This window comes from Pteropus vampyrus, unplaced genomic scaffold, assembly GCF_000151845.1.
Source record: "Pteropus vampyrus isolate Shadow unplaced genomic scaffold, Pvam_2.0 Scaffold114, whole genome shotgun sequence".
NCBI lineage: Eukaryota > Metazoa > Chordata > Mammalia > Chiroptera > Pteropodidae > Pteropus > Pteropus vampyrus.
This window is the reverse complement of record NW_011888895.1, coordinates 2,677,226-2,696,032: the sequence shown is the minus strand read 5'-3', so window position 1 is coordinate 2,696,032 and position 18,807 is coordinate 2,677,226. Positions and strand designations below refer to the sequence as shown.

At 50.1% G+C, this 18,807-nt stretch overlaps 2 protein-coding genes and 1 pseudogene across 7 annotated transcripts; 1 reads left to right on the top strand and 2 right to left on the bottom strand.

Annotated features, from left to right (window-relative positions):
• Positions 1–409: 409 nt before the first annotated feature.
• On the top strand, positions 410–11,233 carry SMIM11A (small integral membrane protein 11A). 6 transcript variants are annotated; one of them, XR_896200.2, is made up of 5 exons: positions 410–516; positions 4,209–4,311; positions 8,941–9,118; positions 9,868–9,930; positions 10,664–11,233. XR_896200.2 is itself a non-coding variant. In XM_011365662.2 (4 exons), exons 2-3 carry the CDS (start codon positions 4,300–4,302, stop codon positions 9,103–9,105), a joined length of 177 nt encoding a protein of 58 aa, XP_011363964.1. In that variant the 5' UTR covers positions 411–516; positions 4,209–4,299; the 3' UTR covers positions 9,106–9,118; positions 10,664–11,233. The 6 variants fall into 6 exon arrangements, 4 of the variants coding, with proteins under 4 accessions (XP_011363964.1, XP_011363965.1, XP_023389659.1 ...); XR_002781711.1 differs by having other exon boundaries at positions 9,712–9,930; XM_011365662.2 differs by lacking the exon at positions 9,868–9,930 and having other exon boundaries at positions 411–516.
• Positions 7,266–7,384, bottom strand: LOC111743487 (annotated as a pseudogene).
• Positions 11,234–15,368: 4,135 nt separating the features above from the next.
• CUNH21orf140 (chromosome unknown C21orf140 homolog) lies at positions 15,369–16,124 on the bottom strand. Its single transcript, XM_011365661.1, has one exon. The coding sequence runs from the start codon at positions 16,122–16,124 to the stop codon at positions 15,369–15,371; it is 756 nt and encodes a 251-aa protein (XP_011363963.1).
• Positions 16,125–18,807: the final 2,683 nt, after the last annotated feature.

Genomic DNA, 18,807 nt, shown 5'->3' with positions numbered 1-18,807 from the left:
TCACCCTAGCCTGTGGGTGCCTTGGGGCAAGGCCTGAGTGTTCTCAAACCCTGCACGCGTGTGCTAAGCGTTTGCTAAATGAAGGCGTCTGGAAGCCCCGCACCGGGGCACCCTGCCGCCATCTCAAAGGAAACGGCGTGCATTTTGTCTGAGATGGGTGCTAAATTTGGAAACTTCTTCTGGGGACCCACGGATCCTCAGTGGCAGACAGCACGAGGAGCACCCGAGGAAGGCGGGATAGCGGAGGGGAAGGGGTAAGGGCCCCGCGACACCCCGCCCAGATCAGACATATTCTGCATGAGACCATGCCCTGAGCCTGTACCACGGAAGACCGGCGGCTCACCTCCGCTCCGCCAATCACTACCCGGGACCTGCGCCATCACCCCACTAAGGCGGCTCGGGCCCGCTGCGCGGGCGCGCGGAGCGGTGCATTTCGGGACATGTAGTTCCCCCGCTGCATTGTGGGAGTCGTGGTTTGCGTTCTCCCCGGCGCCGGAGCTTCCGCGGCTTGGAGTTGTACGTGGGTGACGTCTGGGTCAGGGGGGATCCTCGGACTCGAATCTTGACCGTTTAGGGGGTGCTGGGGTGTCGGGCGGCCGGGCCCGCGTTCGCGCTTTCTGTCCGGGATGCCACGGCCACCGCGGCCCCCAGCTGCGGAGTGTGCCCCGCCTGGCCAGCTCGTTCAGGCGCCGCGAAATCCGCGGACCCAACGCCGGGGGGCAGTGTGTTTAGGCTGCACGCAGTCGTGGCGGGGCCCAGAGTTGGTTCCGGCCAGAGGGTGGTGGTCTCTGAGGGGTTTGGGGGGACGAACGAATGTTCTGGACGCCCCGTTCTATATTAGGTTGGGGGAAGCAGTGGCCGCCGTTGGCCCTCATCCTCGGGTCTGAGCGTGACAGGTGGTGCTCCTCAAGTGTCCGGGCCAGAGAGGACGTGGCCTGGCCCTCCGCTTTACCGAGGACCCGAGGCCTAGCCCCTCTGCCCCAGGGATTTTGTCCAGGAAACTCTGGCTGACCGGGACTAGGGTTCAGAGGTTGACCAAGTAATGCTCAAGGTTCACGTGGAATCCCCCCTCCCCGCACCTACCCCTGCTTCAGAAGATTGAGTGAAGGCATTAGGTTGAAGGAGTAGAGACTGGGAATGAGAACAGCTTCGCAAAGCACGTACTAAGAACACAGCCTGATGAGTGGCTGGAATAAGCTTAGATACCAAGAGGGAGAGACCACCCTTGAGTTTGCTAGGTGTGCCAAGAAGAAAAAGTAGATTGTGGACAATACATTGTCCATTTTGCTTTAATTGGCCTGAGCCAAATGAGCTAATAGCGTTTCTGTTTTCGAGGAGAAATCTGGCAAAGGAAGAATCAAGATCTTATTTTTGCAGTAAAAGAAATAGAAGTATTTCTATCTAAGCCATCGTTATTTTTGAGTTCTAAGCTAAGATTGTGGATAGTTCCAGAAGTTTAAAATTTTCTGCACTTCATAGATTTTATGCCTCTCAAAATTATCCTCATCTCGTTGGCTTTTGCTTCAGCCCTCAGATACCCATTGCCTCCTGTTTCAAATATTGCATCGGGTGTACATATGGCAGCAGAGCAGACTGCTGATAGCCTTAGCTTTCACAGTTGTACTCATTTGCTGAAGCCCTTCAGGGTGCTATAAAAAAATGGCAGAGTTGGAGCATGTAATTAAGGGAGATGGGGAAAAATTATAATTTGGAGGCAGTGGTTGGGAATGAGCTAGATCGATACGCTCTCTCATCTCCCACCCTCACTGTACCCTTCCTGCTACTTTGCAGGTTGTCTTGAAATGTTTCTTTTCTAAAGAGCTTGAATTTTATCACTCTAGGTATGACGTTGACATAGCTGCCAGTATATTTTTACAGCCAGGTTCTGTGACATCAGAGAGAACGGTGACTTACAAATTCCAGGGCTGCAGTTCTTGGATTCTGATTTTTAAAATGAGAACACATTGGTTCGAAGAGGTTAATGACTTGCACCAGGTCACATAGCCTGCCATAGGTGCCACCAAGAATAGAGTCCAGATCTCTAGTTGTCCTGGTCCTCTGGTTGTTGCTCTTCATACCATGACCTGTTGTCCTGCAGTGACTGCATTTTGCCCTGGATGCCACTTGTTTATATTCTTTACCTTGGCATGTCAATTGAGGGAAGGAGAGGTATTTATCATAACAGTAACGGATACCATTTATTTAGTGCTTTCCATGTGCTGAGCATCATGCTTTACCTTCCAGTCTCTGAAGGAGACTTTACAGATGAAGCTGAGGTTTAGAGTGCCCGAGTGACTTGTCCAAGGTTATACCACTAGTAAACTTCGTACAACGGGTCCTCCAATAACAGGGTTTCATTCAAAGTCTTTTCATTATAATGTTGAGATGTCATAGGAACTTAACCCCTGTTTATATCAATTAGCCTGTGATAAATTGATTTTATTATAAGTTGCAGAACCTATTGACCACGTTAAGTGGAGCCTTAATGTACGTGTTTGCCAGAGGGCCAGGCCGTTGCACGTTCTTTTTAATTTCTTTACTCCTGTAAGCTTTTTGGACCTATTTGTTGTCCTTGACTTGGGAATCAGTATCTTATATCAGTTTATTAGGTATGTAATGTGGCTTCAGAAAATTAGTGGGAAACAGCCAAACTGACCGACTATATTTGTACACAACAAATAAAGGAGTTGTAAAAATTAAACTTAACCTTAAAAATTTTGTTTTAAAACATGGCTAATTCCTGAGATTATTGGAGATTACTCAAAGTGAAAATTCTAGCAACAGGTTAAAACATGTTAGGAATGTATTTCTTCAGTGCCAGTCAGAATCTGCTCTTAAAGACAAACAGGCCATTTACAGGCGGGTAATGAGCACCTTCAACCACTGTCATCACGGTTAAACAGATTTATGGTGTAAATTCCTATCTTTACCTTATCTGACTTTGAAAAAGTCCTGGAAAAAAATTTGGCTATCTTGAGCCAACTGCCAGCTTGTTTTCAAGATACCGTGACCTTGAATAGATGAGGTATGAACTTTTTATATTTAGATACTATTATAAATGAAAAGTGTTTATAAAACATTTTCCCCAAAGTTCATTTTATTATCCTCATTCAAATGGCCTGTGAAATTTTCTGCTGCTTTTCTTAATTCTAATTTTAAGTACATTTAAAGAAAAACATCCCCGTGATTTTTAAGTGTGAAGTTCTCTGCCTGCGTCAGGATAAGATTCTAGAGCCAGATCGGAGGGGTCGAATCCCATTTCCCCACTGTGTGCCCCCGGACCCCTCATGTAAACTATTTTCTTGTCTTCGAAGTGGAGACAATGAACTATACCCCGCAGAACTGGTGTGAAGACTAAATGAGTTAACCCATCAAGTGCACTTCAGCCTAGCTGGGTACAATTAAGTGAAGTTATGATTAGTATGCTGTAGGTCTCCAAATTTCAGAAAAACTAGGGGTCCTGAGCCCATCTAGCTGACAGCCCTTTTCTTCATTTACAGAGGGGACCCAGGTCCCAAGAAGGAAGTCACTAGAGAGTGTAGGTTCTTCATCCAGAGCTCAAGTCTTCTGTTTCTTGGGGTATGTGTGTCATAGTCTCAAAATAGTGACATAGGATGCCTCAGAGCAAACCCTGTGCTCCTGCTGTGTCCCTGCCTTATCACTTCCTGCCTCACCTTCCCCTGAGTCTCCCTCGCATTTTAGAGGGAATTCTAGATATGAATTGCTTTCTTAGGACAAATTTTTCCCTATCATGTACTCCCTTCCCTCCAGATATTTTTTAAAAACCAAGATTTGCTTCACACTCAGAGGACCTGAGAAACAGTCAGTCACCCACAGACCAGTTCCTGTCCAGGGCAGGAGACGGTAGAGGAACCGATTTTGGAACCAGGCTCTTACATCCCCAGATGAGCGGAGTGGAGCACGTATCCTTAGCAGCGGCACTGCCACCTCTGGGGCTGTGCTCCCGCCTCGGGCAAAGATCAGTCGAGGGGATCATTTTGCTCAACAAGAGCCACGCCTGTCTCGACCCTCTCTCAGGCCATCAGCTTCCCACCAGGCTCTGGGTCGCCTTGCGGCAAACACTTAACTCTCCACTCTGCAAAGCTTGCTCTCTGATCACGTGCCCTCTCTCTTCATCAAAGAGAGGTCTTCCTAAGGTAGTCTGCTCTGGAAACCCAAGCTGACCCGTTTCTTCTCTTCCCCACCAGACCCATGAGACCTGACTTTCCAGCTTCTTCCCTCGTGTGTTTGTCTGATTGGGCCTGCGTCGACCGGGAGTGAATTCACAGTTGATCCAGCATGAACTGGAAGGTAAGAATAATTTTAACTATTTATAGCTTGGGTTTTTCTTTCTCCTGATTGTAAAACTTCAGAAATAAGTAGATTAAACCAGGAATCATCATAATATTAATATTTTATTTTAAGTTAAAACATATAAGTGCACATTTATTCATCAGACTTCTGGAGGAAGGCTAGGCCTTTCGGTGGCCATCAGCTGACCTCAGGTCTGCCTCATTTTTCTGGCCAAAACCATTCCTTTTAAAGTTTTACCTACAGTTTCACATTTTCGTATCTTTAAAGTGGATTAAGATCTTATGAAGCAATCTACATGTGAAATCTTTCTAAATTTTCATGGTCGTCTTCCCTAATCTTTGACGTTTGTGTTGCCAACAAGCATTTTTTTTTTTTTTCCAACTCAAATTAGAAAATGCATTGAAAGCATTCCACTTAGTTTTCAGGGAAAAATCTTCTTTACGTAGTCATATCTCCTGAGTGTTGTGTTTAAATAAATTATCTACCATAACATCAAGTACAGCTCAGCTCGGCTGGGGAATAAACACGACTGACCCTGATAAAACATTAGCTTCAGCTGGTGGGAGCAGACGTTCAAGGGCAGCTGAAGAGTAGCTAGCTAGCTGCAGGCTTTCCGTGGGCTGTCGGCATCCGCCAGCTGGCCTCACGGAGCGAAAGAGCGACCTCGGCAAGTCTCTGAAGGAGGTGGGGTGAGGTGGAGGTGACTGAGAGAGCAGTGACGAACATCTGTTTTATTGTCAATACTTTGAAAAGTATGAAACCAAATAAAAATTATGCATCATCGTACCATCCAGAGAGAGCAACTATGAACAATTTTTTTTTTTTACACGTATGTAAGTATAGTGTGATTATTTTCAGATTTAGGATCACCTGTGTAGTTTTTCAATTGTACGCATTTCCTTGTTCAGAACATCCCCTGGGTTTCTGTTGCAAGGAGAACTGGACCGGTCTGGAAGCAGGATCAGGGAACTAGGAGAACATAGACTCCCTCCTTCTCTAGCTCCCCGGGCCACAGGGCTTGGGGGGCCCTGCAGGCGGGCCGTGGGGACCGTTCTCCAGGAAGAGGCTGGTTGCAGTTAAGGAGGCAGAGTGAGGATTCTGTGAAGAGGCCGAACGTGTAGGAGTGTTTATTAGCCTGCCTTCGGGTTCCAGGCTCACGGTGGAAAGGCTGGGGAGGAAGGACAAGGCAGTGACGGGGTGTGCGGGGCAGGAGCAGAAAGCGGTGTTGGGGGAGGGTTAGGGAGGGACTTTTACCCTCTGCAGTGCTAAGGTCGGCAGGAGTGACAGAGTGACAGGAACTGGTACTGCTGGCCCTGGCATCAGGGGTCTGAGCCCACACCTGGCACCCTGAAGCCCTGGTTCCCACACTTAAGAGTGTAAAGCCACCGTGAGAACTGGTTAAGGCCTGGATGCGGCCCCACCCCAGAGTCCGATCAGCCAGGTCTGGGGTTCACGAGCGCCTAGGCAGTGCACGGAGGGCGTTTCCTCTTTCGTTGTGGAGGACCCACTTGACCACGCAGGCAAGTCCTGCTTATGACAGAGGAGTCCTTCCTGGGTCAGGAACACAATCTGCGCAGACCTCCCAGCTTTGAGCAGACACACACACCCACCCCACCGCCCCACCCCGGCTTCCAGCCCGCAACCTCATGTTTGAAAAGGGAAACCTTCCCTGTCGTGTCAGAAAGGAATGGCCTCTCCTTAACGCCCCGACCGTGTGGAGCCCCGGGAGGCTGAAGGCTCATGCGGCCCATGCGCCCTGTGGCCCTTCCTCTCTGGCTCGTTGGGCCTGGGGTCCTTGGTCAGCAGCAGTCGAGAACACCTGTGCGTCAGCAACAGCGTGCGCCTCGTTAGTTAAGGCAGCCATTCTCAAGACACGGGAGTTGGGTTGTGTTTAAAACACTCGGTGTAGATCTCATCCACCCCAACAGTATCATTTTCGTTTACCTCTTTGAAGGTTGAGAGTTAACTTGAGGGATTTGTTAGAGATCAAAGGAACAGATGTAACACGACCGAAGCTTAGCACCTGAGAGGGGCCCCTCGCTTTAGCCCTTGTGGCGTCCTTGATCCTGGTTGCCACCGCTCTGCCCCTGCTCAGTCCCGAAACTTCTGCCTCTTGCCACCTCCTCCCCAGTACCTTTAGAAAGAAAATAAATACAGAAACCACATACCTGAGTCTGTTTGTTGACATGTTTCCATTTCAGTGGGTTTCTGAATCTGGTTGCCATCTACATGCGTGTGACTGCTAATGCGAAGCTTTGTGTTTGGCTCGTGGGGAACCACGAACCGTGACGTGCGCTGGATCATAGTAGGGCCACAGAGGCTCATCTGCAGGGAGTGAGGGCCCTGGAAGAGAGTGGCTTTTCCCAGTGTGAGTCAGTGCTCAGTTAGCCTAGAAAATCCTAGGAAATGTTAAAAGAGGTTTATATCAACATACTGGTGATTTTTGCCTCCAAGGAGGTAAAATAAGATAACGTTTAATATTTTTTATAGCTGGTTTTTATAAACGCGGAGTCAGGCTTCATCTCTCTAAAATGAGAACCTTCGAGAAAGTAGATGAATCAGAGGATTATTTGGGGTAGATGAGAGGGATTTGCAGAAGGTCTGAGGGAGGAAGGACCTGGAAACCAAATCAAAATTCTAAGCTGCTTATATTTGTCAAGATAAAAAGTTTCAATTTTGTAGCTTTTAGCCTTTTATACTATTGCCAGATGATCTTTCTGACGTGGATTTGTTGTGTTTATTCTTCACTGTTAAAATGATTTTGTGATTGAAAGCTATTGTCTAGTTAGTGTTCTCGCATTTTTACTGTTTCAGTTAAATTAAAACTATTTATTTATTTATTTATTTATGTGTTTGCCTATTTATTTATTTATTTGGCGAGGCAACCCTTGGTTAACCTCACAGATTGCAAGGACCTTGTCAGCTTACAATCCCTTATTTTTTACTTTTTACACCTACAGCACTTGGTCTTCCTAGATGGTCTCCCATCCAAGGACTAACGAGGCCTGACCCTGCTTAGCTTCCGAGATCAGACGGGATCGGGCTTGTTCAGGGTGGCGTGGCCGTAGACAAAATTAAAACAATTGAAATATTTGGATTCCTCCTTTCGATAGCTGTTGTATGCCTGTTGCTTCACATTACAGCTTTCCTCAGATGTCCTTAAGCAATCGATTAAACAACTTCGGAGGCAGCGAGCGATTCCAGTTGTCTCTGGTATATTCAGCGACCACGCATTTGTTTATTTGCATAATTTGATTGTAAATGGCTGAGGGCCAGGGAGAGCGGCATGTATGTTATGGTATCATGTAACGTTGACAAGTTCAGGCTTCGGAGCAGTCGGAACTCGGTCAGACACGCCTTTCCAGACTTGACATTTTCTCAGGCATAAAATTAGGGTAGTGTGCCTGCTTCGTGGGGATAGTAAGAGGATTAAGGGGGAAAATCTACGTGAGAGCGCACAGTAAGCCTTCAGTGAAGGTAACTGATGCCACCGTCCTGTAAACGTGAAATATACATCTCGGTCTGAGTCAAAAAAGTTTGAAGAAAATCATAGGAACATACACGTATATAATTTGTGATTTTATTCCATTTCATTGAAAATGAGCCAGTAGGAAGGAGACTGGCATAGGGGTTAGACTATTCCATTCCGGCTCCAGCCTCATCAGGAATTGGCTTCGTGACATAGATGGGCCACAAGCTTTTCTCTCCTTGTTTGGAAAAGAAGATGGTGGACTAAGTCATCTTTAAAACCCCTTCTGCCCTTCAGGTCTGTGAGATGCCGTTCTCGGCTACAGTTTGTACTGACCAGTTTCAGATCTACGTTAGTTAAACTCTTGGAGGGACAAATGTACTCCCTGTGGTAGAATTATATTGGAATTACATATAATAAATGATGTTTGGAGATTTAATCTAATGATTTCATTGGAATAAGTGCTGTCTAGTCCTTTAGAGTAATGATTACTCAATAAAGGCTATCATACTGTTGTTCTATATAGATTTTCATAATAAAACCTACTGATTCAAAGAGTCATTCAAATATATAATTATTCCCCAGACTTCATTTTAGTCAATGTATTAAAACTTCTCTGACAGGAAATTATAGGAACAGTGAATGAGTAGCTAATAAGTTTTGAGTTGTATTGTGTTTTATTTTTGTATGTATTTTACCTTCAAAGGAAATCGGCATAGTACGGCGGAAGATCTAGAAGGGAGGTCTGGTCCAGCCTCTCTTTGGAGATGAAAAGACAGAAGCTCAGAAAAGTCAAGTGACTGGCCCAGGTCGCACAGTCAGTCAGTGGCAGAGCGGACCTATAACCCAAGCCCCAGGCTCTGGCTCCTCTTACTGGTCCTCGCCGCTGCCTCAAGCAGAGGGCCCGGGCATTCGGTGACGTGCACAGCCAGGCAGTGAGAGACCAGGCTTAGTACGTCTGGTCTTAGTCCACTGTGAAGCCAGCAGCAAGGAATATGGGAAGGATAGAGCTGAAATAGACTGCCATCGATATGGGGACAGGGACCTTGTTGTTCTAGCCTAGTGCCTTTTACATAATAGTTGCATAGTAAATGTTGAAGGAAGAAACAAACATTTCCTATCAATTATAGAACATACAGAATCATTTCTTCTTTCAGGTTCTTGAACACGTGCCTCTGCTGCTGTATGTATTGGCAGCGAAAACGTTAATTCTCTGTCTGGCATTCGCCGGAGTCAAAATATATCAAAGGAAAAGACTGGAAGCAAAACAGCAAAAACTGGAGGTAGAAAAGAAGAAGCAATCAGAGAAGAAAAATAACTAAACAGAAGTCAAAGGTACTGGGACTTTGCAAGTGTGAAGTTACACGTGGGTTAGGATGGGCCGTCAAGGGACGTGACGGTTCAGAGTTCCACATCCCTGAGGCCTGAAGGCTGTGTGAGGGCACGTGGCCCCGCCTGTCAGCGAACAGGTCTGGGCAGATTCTGTCCCCTGAACCTTGTCTGCTGGCGAGTCGGGGAACACGTGCGTTAGTCCACCCCTCTGCCCAAAGCCTGCGTGGTCCTTATCGGGAGAAGTGGTGCTTCATAGGTATGAGGTCACAAGACTCTTGAGAACTTAATAAAAGCTACAAGCCTTCTCCTTGGAGAAACACACATACTAGAAACACCTACAGTCATGTGTAAATCTGAGATGGGGCCAGGGAGGAGGTGGGGTCGCACGTCATTTGAAACCCTCACCTGTACCCAAGACTCAGAAATCCTACGGTCTACCTTCAGGATAAAGTCTGACTCCTTGGCACAGCGTAAATCCCTTCCCAGCATGTCCTTACCCCGCTCACATTTGCCCCCTCTGCTGCCACTGCCCCCACTCCTACAGGCCATTTCTTGACCACGATAGACTTTCATGTTTCTTGGCCTTTGCTTGTCAGTCCCCTGGCTCAGGGGACCATTCCCAGGGACTTCCTACCAGGCCAGAAGTCTTATTCCTCTCGAAGCCCAGTGCCTGTGGCAGTGCACACGAGAGGTCCCCAGAAGTGTGTGTTGGGTTGAGGCCCCAGAAAGTTGTTATTCATCTCCCATCACAGATTGAACGCAGTGAGCAGTTTCCTTAACTATGGTGTGCTGCTCCAACTTCTTCATTTATCAAGGTGAGTTCTGTGCTCTTCTGGAAATCAGAGCATCCCTCTGTGGCAGCAGGGGGTTCTGGATCGGTGGTTCCCAGACCTGGCTGATGATGAGAACTGCCTGATCAGGGCGCTTGTTAAAATGCAGATGCCCAGGCTCCGGCCTCTGAGAGGTTCCATTATGTCTGTGAGTGTGTCTGGGCATCAGTTCTTTGAAAACCCGTTCTCTGAGCAGCAGGTGGCCGAACGAACCACTGGGCCGGTACCCTCCAAACCTCCGTCCATCCTGAGGGGTACGAATCCCTGTCATAGTACCTTCAGACTCACTGAGGTTAAAGGCGTCCTTGTTAGTGACGTAGCAACACTTCCTGAGTGACTGTCACGTGCTAAGCATTTCGTATGCTGCAGTGTTAGTCCCCCTGACGGCTCTGTGAGGTCCATTCAGGTGGGGAAAGTGGCCCCCACCGTGCTTGGTGCAGAGCCAACTGACGCCCATCAAAACGTGCAGCCCACGGGCCCCGCTGCATCACCGCCTGAGTGCAGGAGGGTGCGCCAGGGTGCTCACTGTCAGGCAGCTGAGGCGTTTGTCAGGCAAGAGAAGTTACTGTCGTGGACCTTGCCTTTAAAAAAACAAAAAGATGTTTTATTGACTGAAACTCAGGAGTAGGCATTTGGGTCGGGGAAGGGGGTACGTCGACATTTAAAAGGGTGAGGGAAGACAGTTTTCACTGAGATGCTGATTTCCTTTCCATTCCAGGCATCATCTCGTGTGGCATCGTTTTGTGTGTGAAGCCGTGGCGAGGAGGAAAAGATGAGGTGTGAGATCATAAACACTCCTTCCCCCCATGGACGTCAAGGGGCTGGTCCGTGAAGTGGGGTGTGTGGCTTAGCGCTGAGCTCAGAACTGGCCAGGGGTTCGTTCCCCTCTTAGGCCGGCAGCTCATCAAAGCCTGCAGCCTTGTTTGGAACCAAAGGGATTTTCAATGGAAGGGAAATTGTGATGCTAAAAATACATCGATGGATAGATACGCTTTGATGGTTTCCGTTTGTTGAGTGAGTGTCTGAACGCACGTGTCTGTGCTGCGCATGTCGACTGCCGTTAGTTTAGCAGACGTTTCCTGCTCGTCCCTGAGGTTCTTCTTTTCTGGATTTTGCACTTTAAATGTCAACTTGAGAGGACTCCAGCCGAGAGGAAAGAAAGACTTAATCACTGATGTGTCAGAGGATAAATTCCCAACCTATAGCTTTAACTTAAAATGATGTGAATTTTAATATGCTTTCAAAAGAACTGGTATTTTCTTTAGTAAAACAAAATACCTGTGAAAAAGAGTGTCTCTGGTCTTTGGAATAGGCCACATGGAGTAAGTGTGTGTGTGTGTGTGTGCGTGTGTGTGAGACACACACACCGCCGTGAGAGGAGGGAGTTCCGCAGACCCCCGCCCATTCCAGCTCTTCCAGGCGACAGGCCCCAGATCGTAGCTGCAGCCCACAGAGGACAGGGCCGTGGAAGTGGCATCTGCTGGGGGAGGAAGCCTCGGCCGGCCGCCCTCACGCACCGCGTCCCTCGCTTCTGCTGCCGTCCCGAACACGCCTTTCCTCCTCGACCCTCCTGCAGGCACCGCCGCCTCGTCACGTGTTCACTGAGGCGCAGGGGGCTGCGCACTCATCCGGGGCAGCGTGCGGCGGCTCGTTCAGCAGCCGGTTCAGACCGTGAAGTGACAGAGGGTGGAACCAACAAAGACAGAAGAGTAAAAAGAGAGGTCCTGGGTTTTTGATGACCATGGATCCATCGTATCAGCCCTGAACTGCCGCCTCGGTCCTTCTCGTTTTCGGTGGTTGGTTTGGGTACCATCTGTCGTGTAACTCGGTGGTCAGGCCTCCGCTGCTCATACCCTGATGTCTTACATCAGCCTTGTCCTCGTTCGTAAACAAGCTTGGCGATCACTGCCCCACCTCAGACAGGTGCTTGTCTGAACTGAATGAGGGCAAGTATGTGAAAATGGTTCGTATGTGGAGAATATTGGGAAATGGAGTGTGTGCCGCCTGGGGGGCAGCGGAGCCCCCTGGTTGTTCGGGCCCACGTGGCTCCATGAACCCAGCTGGGCCCGGACTCTCCTCGGGTGGGCAAGGCCAGGGCCAGCAGGCCTCGGCTCCTTTTGTCCGTTTTCCTCTGGGCCCGTTCCAGGGCAGTGCCGTTCCAGCGCGTCACCTCGAGAGTCACCCTGGCCCATGGGAGCGGAGTGGGGATGTGGCGGTCGGTGGGGGCAGGGCCAAAGATGGGGTCTTCCGTCAGCCAGCCTCTTAGAACAGAGCCACCGTATCATGAGGTCCATTCCAGAGGACCTGCCCACGCGTGCAGGGTGGCTGTCACCCACCTGCATCGTCACCCACCTGCATCGTCACCCACCTGCATCGTCACCCACCTGCATCGTCACCTGCGGTGCACGACACATGGCTGCTCCCCAAGTGATGCCGGGCTGGGCTCACCGTCTTCCCTGTCCACCCACCAGAGCAAGCCTCTTACCGTTAATTCCCTAACCTATCGCAGAGCAAAGTTTCTTTTGATCAAAGTTTCTTAAGATGTGTCTCCTCTTAACTATGCCCGGTGGCAAATAGCAAGAATTTCCCTCAAGGAGCGAAAAGGAAACGAGGTCCATGACCCTATGTCAGACGCGGACACTGCTGGAGCCGGGGCCTGGACGGCGATGGCAGGAGCCCCCGCTGGGGGAGGCGCCGGCCACGGTGGAGTGTGGAGCGCTTTGGAGCCCTCGACCCCACTTTACTAATACTGAATCGAGCCCCAGGGAGGTAAAGTACCTTGTCCAATATCTCACAGTTAATAAGCTGGAAACAAGATCCCAGCTAGGTCTTCCAATTCCCAAAGCCCAGTGTGTACTTTCCAGTACTTTCCCCAAGCCTCCGCGCTTAGGATAAAGCAGCATCCCTTGATTATGAACGCAGCATCGTGTAACTGCATTAAGCAGTGGAACTGGTCCTTTCCATCTTTCTTTCCTGGCGTCGTCTTTCCCCTGCTTGATTTTCTGATGGTTAAACAAGGCCGCAAAGGAGTAGAGTCCTAAACTTGTATTAGATTGTTTTGGCTTTTAAACAAAAACAGCTCTTGTTGGTTTATCTTGTTCATCTGATAACCTAAAAACGCTTTTATTCCCCCTCACTGCAAAGTAATGTGTCTCTATTCTGCCTCTTGCTCAGTTTTGTGTTGAAATACATTCTTGCGGAGTCCAGTCGGAGGTGGCTGTTACGCCAGCCGATGTCTGGTTTGATGTCAGAGGTGAGCTGAACGCCCCGCGAATTATGAGGGCGAAAGAGGAAAAGGCTGGGCTTTGGTAGCTGAGCCGAGCATGGCGGTTAGGCACGTGACTGGCCCGAGCGACTCAATGCCTCAGTTTCCTCCTCTGTAAAATGGGCAAATGACAGACCCCACGCAATGGGGCGGTCATGAGGATTAAATGAGCTACTTGTTGGTAGAGCGGCAGCGTGAATAATGGCTCTAAGTGTGAATCTGGATCTGAACAGCTCCTTCACACAAGCAAGTTGCACAATCTTTCTGTGCCTCGGTTTACCCCATCTGGAAAATGGAGGTAAGAGTAGTTCCTACAGCACAGGCTGTGAGGATCGAATGAGTTAAGCACACATAGCTGTTAGTGCTTTTTACTACAGAACTCTGGGTAGGTATCGGAGCAAAACCCTCATGCCCCAAACCCAGGCCACTCCCCCTCGGGCCTGCATAGTGCCAGCGTGTCGCAGTCACCAAGGAGGCTGGAGTTTTACTGCTCGCTTTCAAGGTACTTGAATTCTAAAACATACGCGAAACAAGCAGTGAGAAGTCCACACGCACGTCCACACAGAGGGAGTTGTCTCACCAGGTCACTGCCGATGAGGAATGCACTATTCCAGAAGATGACGTTTGTTAGCACCTGTGGCCGGCTGAACCGTGGTCCCCCAGGGCAGCCAGGTCCTGATCCCTGGATCCTATGAGTGTGACCTTATACGGAAATGAATCTTTGCAGATATGATTAAGATGAGAGGATTCTAATGTATTTGGGTGGGACTTAAATGCAATCACAGGCGTCCTCATGAGAGGGGGAAGTAATGTGGCCAGGGAAGCAGAGTTTGGAGGGATGCGGCCACGAATCAAGGAATTTCAGCCACTGGATCGGTGGTGCTCTGTTACAGCCGACACAGGAAGCTAGCAGCAGGGGCTGAAACCGCCTGGTTCCCTGGTTCCGAGGGGTTGGCGGTTGGAGGTCCAGTTGATCCCCAGATAAAATGCATCATAACAAAGTGCTGCAGGGGTCCTCTGCTTGGTTGTGAACAGCACCGAACGTCTTTTATCTGACACAGTATTTCTAAATAATCCTGAGAGATTCAGGAGGGAAGCAGGGCAGGAAGACAGCCAAGAATCCGACGCTTTCTGTGTATGGCCATCAGGAACCTGGCCTCACAATCTTATATATAAGTCTGTTAGGGGTTGGGCAGAAATCTTCATAAGTTATGTTTGATACGCCCCGGTATAATTACCTGTATAGTACAATTACTGCCTGGACATGTATAAATAACAATGAACTTTATGATATATCTAATAGCAGGCAGGCTTTTTTTCTATGAAAGTGAAAATTACCAACTCATATTCTTACAACCCTTCATGAGCAGTAGCCCCAAACTCGATTAGGGTGCCGTTATGCCAACCAGAGGTGGCTCAGCTAGCAGGACCCAGGATACAACCCCATGGAAGACTCTAACGACTTCCTGTTGGGATTCTTGGAGTTGGGATGAGGGATGGGGAAGCGGGTGCCATAGACCCCTGTTCATGCCTCCTGTTCACCCACCAAGTCCCGCTTGAACCGGCCACTGTCATTGCCTTCCAGGTTCCTTACTGGGACCGCCAGCTTGCCAGGGAGCGTCAGGATGGGCTCCTACCTCCTCGGATGCTTCTCTGTCACCTTCCGCCACCTTGCTTTCGAGCAATGGGAGAGAGCCCGTTGGGCCACTGTCTGGACCACGTCTCCAGCTGATGGCAAGCTGGCTCCTGTGGATTATTTTGGTGGGCACACTACTTAATTTCAACTTTTCGTTTGATGACCGCACACTTGATTCTCTCTTCCTCAGACCTGAACTTTGACCCCACAACCCTTAGCTTTGCTCACCCCTGCTCTCCACCAAGCTCCTTGGAGCTGGACTAGCCCCCGATCCACCGACGTGGCCCTCCAGTCACCTTAACAGGATGGAGTCAGGATCCCGAATTTACCAAGAAGTTTTAATGAAACCTGTAGTAAACCCGAAGCACTTTACCTACGCCCTTAGGAGCGTACGTCCTCACAGCAGCCCCGTGAGGCCGCTGCGGGGGCAGCTTTGGCTGCCGTGGTCCAGAGTCAAGCCTAGGGCAGGTGGTAAAGACCAGGCTGGTCGCGCAGTCTTCCTGCTTGCTGGACGGATCACCCTTAAGAAAATTTACCAAGATAGTAGTTCTCCCATCTTCGCACTTTGTTAGTTGCTAGTCTCCATTTGCTTGGGTTGATCCTTTCAATCCCTTTGCTAACTAAACCGCTGAGAAGTATATACTGGTAAGAACAGAGAGTGTCCATGGACTGCAGACAAAACCCCTTTCTGTTATTGATGATAAACCACTTCAGGGAAGACCAGGCTGAGTCTAAAGGGCTCAGGTAACTGTAAGGGGCAGGCAGAGAGAGTAGCTCGTGGCCATAGGACTTGGCCACCTCAGGGCAACACACGATGCTCGTTAAGTTCACGGCCGACGGGACGTGGGCCCAGGCCTCAGACCCTCTGTCCTCCTTTGACTGCGTCTCATCCTTCCGCTTTCTGTCTTTCACCACGATGGCGCACTTCCCGTAGGCCTTCTTCGCCACGTGGCAGAACTCGAAGAAGAGGCCGTCTTCTCGTTTGACGCTTAGCTCATCTCTTAGGAACATCCGGTATTTCCAGGGCACCCACCCTTGACTCCCACCGGCATGCACAATATACCACGTTGGAGTTTGCATGAAATACCCATCGCTAAAATCGTCCCCTATGACAAGACTTTCGGGGATATCGGTCTCCCCCAAGTACACGGTGTTAAATCCATCATATTGCAGTGTCCTCAGGGTTCTCAAATACTGGAGGCATTGCTTCCTCTTGATGCTATCAAACGTACATTTGATAATGACGTTTCTTAAGAGAGGGTTTGCAAAGTGAGGCATGGTGGTTCCTCACGGGTTTTAAGAGCTGGCACGTCTCCATCTGTGGGACGATGATGTCATAAAGGGCTTTCTTACAGCTGGGCCAGTCCCATAGATGCACTGGGGACACATGTGCAATTCCCTCCTAGCTTATGTGACATGAGAATAAGGAATGCTATCCAAATACAGTACTTCTTGGATGTCACTTCTTCTGCCTGGGACAGTGATGGGCAGTTGTGTTAGTTTGCTAAGGCTGGTTGACTTAAACAACAGAAATTAATTTTTCCACAGTCCTGGAGGCTGGAAGCTCAAGCTCACGTTGTTGGCGGGTCTGGTGTCTCCTGGGGCCTGTCTCCTAGGCTCGTAGATGGCCGCCTTCACCGTGTCCTCGCTCGGTCTTTCCTCGGAGTGAGCACACGTTTCTGTTCTAATGTCCTCTCCTTGTCAGGATACCTGCCAGGCCTTGGAGGTGACTGAGGGTAGGGCCCCAGAACCTAAGAGGGACAGACAGAGAAGACTCAGTGCCGAGCCAGCAGCCACCCCTGCGGAGACCCCTTCCGCACTGCAGGGAGAGGCCTGGCATCTGGGCGGCACCAGGAAGAGCCTGCCCTGGCCGCGCAGAGGGCTGGTCTCAAGCAAACCATCGCACCACGACCGCCAGAGGACCTCAGAGTGCCTCGCCCCTTCCCGCCTCCCCTGATGCTGTGCCTTGTCGGCTCCCCCTCCTTGGCTGTGGGTTCTGCTGGGGGCTAATGAGGGCCTGGGAGCGAGAACAGGCTTCCTCTCCCTCTGGAGATTTTAGAGAGTGGAGTGATGGAGGAACCCCGGGGCAGTATGGATGTCTCCATGGTGACTGGAGGGCCACTCCTACCTCCCAGGACAGCAGACAAGACCTTGCCAGCCCCGGAAGCAGCCCCGGCCCACACCCCTTCTCAGTGGCAGCCTTCTCTCTCAGCCCTCGGAGTCACCGCTCTCTGCTTTTCTAGAAAACATTTCTGTACTCCTTTCTTCTCCACTGCCCTGGTAACTGATATTCTGAGGTGGAGCACTAACATGTTCGATGCATTTAAATTAATTTTGCATACTTGGGAGATCAGGTTTGTTCCATTCAAGGACAGAAAGCGACAGAGATCTTTTAGCTCGGTGTGTGGGCGTGGCCGCTGTCTTCCACCTGCACCCGTCATGCCCGTCAGGAAAGGGCAGGGACATGTGGAGACTAGTTGCATCCACACCAATCCCACCGAAATGAATAAATAAATAAAACCCCCAAACTGCAACAGTTGTGACACGTGTGAAAAGATGTGTGGGTGCACATGTGCTGGTTTGGGTCTTATTCCACGGGGAACGTCACAGTCCTTTAATCGCTCACAGTGGACTTAGGCGCTGTCGGGCTCCTTACCCGACTCCCCAGGCCTGGGCATTGGCCGGGCTCCGAGGCCATCCTTCCCCGCCGCTCGCTGCGGGCGCCCGTACAGGTCCTGTCACCGACTCTGGAGCCTCCCTGGCGCTAAGCACCTTGAGGCCAAGGTGCAGCCAACCTAGGTGTGCCCCAAAGCCACTGCCTCAGGAGGCCCTGTCACCTTGGGGGGGGGACCTAGAGTGAGTGAACCGAGGACTCCCCGGGTCTCCAACCCGAGAGCCTCTGTGCGGCCCTCGACTCGGGGACAGCTCTGCCCCATCTCTCTTCTCGGTGGCCTTGTCCTCACCCTCCCTCTGCAGGAGGAATAGCACAGTCTCACCACACACGGGGAGAGGGTCTGCCCTCAGGCTTCCTGCCTGGTGTCTCGAATCTCCTCCAAGTCAAGGTCGCGGAGCCTGGCACCCACCTACAGAAGGCAGGACAGGAGAGCAAAAGTGCCTCGAACCAGCCCAGACTCACGGCTCAGCCCGCGACGCTGCCGCTGGACGTGTGCGAGCACGTGCATGCCAGACGTTTGCCCCTCCCCAGACTCGCTGGGGGGATGACACTCCCAGTGAAACGTGTCTGTCACGTGAGGTCACAGAGCCCCTGCTCTGTCGGCGTTTGGGGGTGATGCTCACGTTTCTGAGCACTTCCTGTGGAACGGCCCTAGACCCTCTCCACAAAGCCTCTTCGTTAATCCTCGCTGCGATGCACAGAGCTGGAATGATCGTCGCCCCGTCCGGGAAACAGGAAGAGAGGACAGATGTGCCCCTTCTCCTCTCCTTGCCAGTCATGAGAAGAATCTCGTCACCTCTTTTTTCTAAAAAAAGAGATTCTTGTTAGAAAATTCTTCTCATGTGCTTTCTGGAGCTCAGGAGAGCGGACTGGGACCAAGGGGGCTTCTTCACATTCCCTGCCCCCTCCCCAGAGATGCTTTCCGCAGATGCAAAATGAGAGCACTGGACCAGGGAAGGGCGAGGTTCATTCACCCTGAAATTCGATCTTGTTCTTGTCAATCAAGAAATATATGTGCGAATGGATATAAGAGAGTGGGAGAGAGTGTGTGTGTGTGTGTGGGAGTGTGTATACGTGCGAGTGTATTATGGGGTGTATTTACACATGTGCAGATTCATGAGCGTGTGTGTATATGAGGGATATGAGTGTAAGCGTATGCAAAGGTGTGTGTGCATGTGTGCCTGAGTGTGCATGTGTGCATGCATGTGTGAGTGTGATTGTGTCTGAATGTGTGCATGTGGGAGTGTGTGAGTGCATGTGTGAGTGCGTGTCTATGTGTGTTTGTGT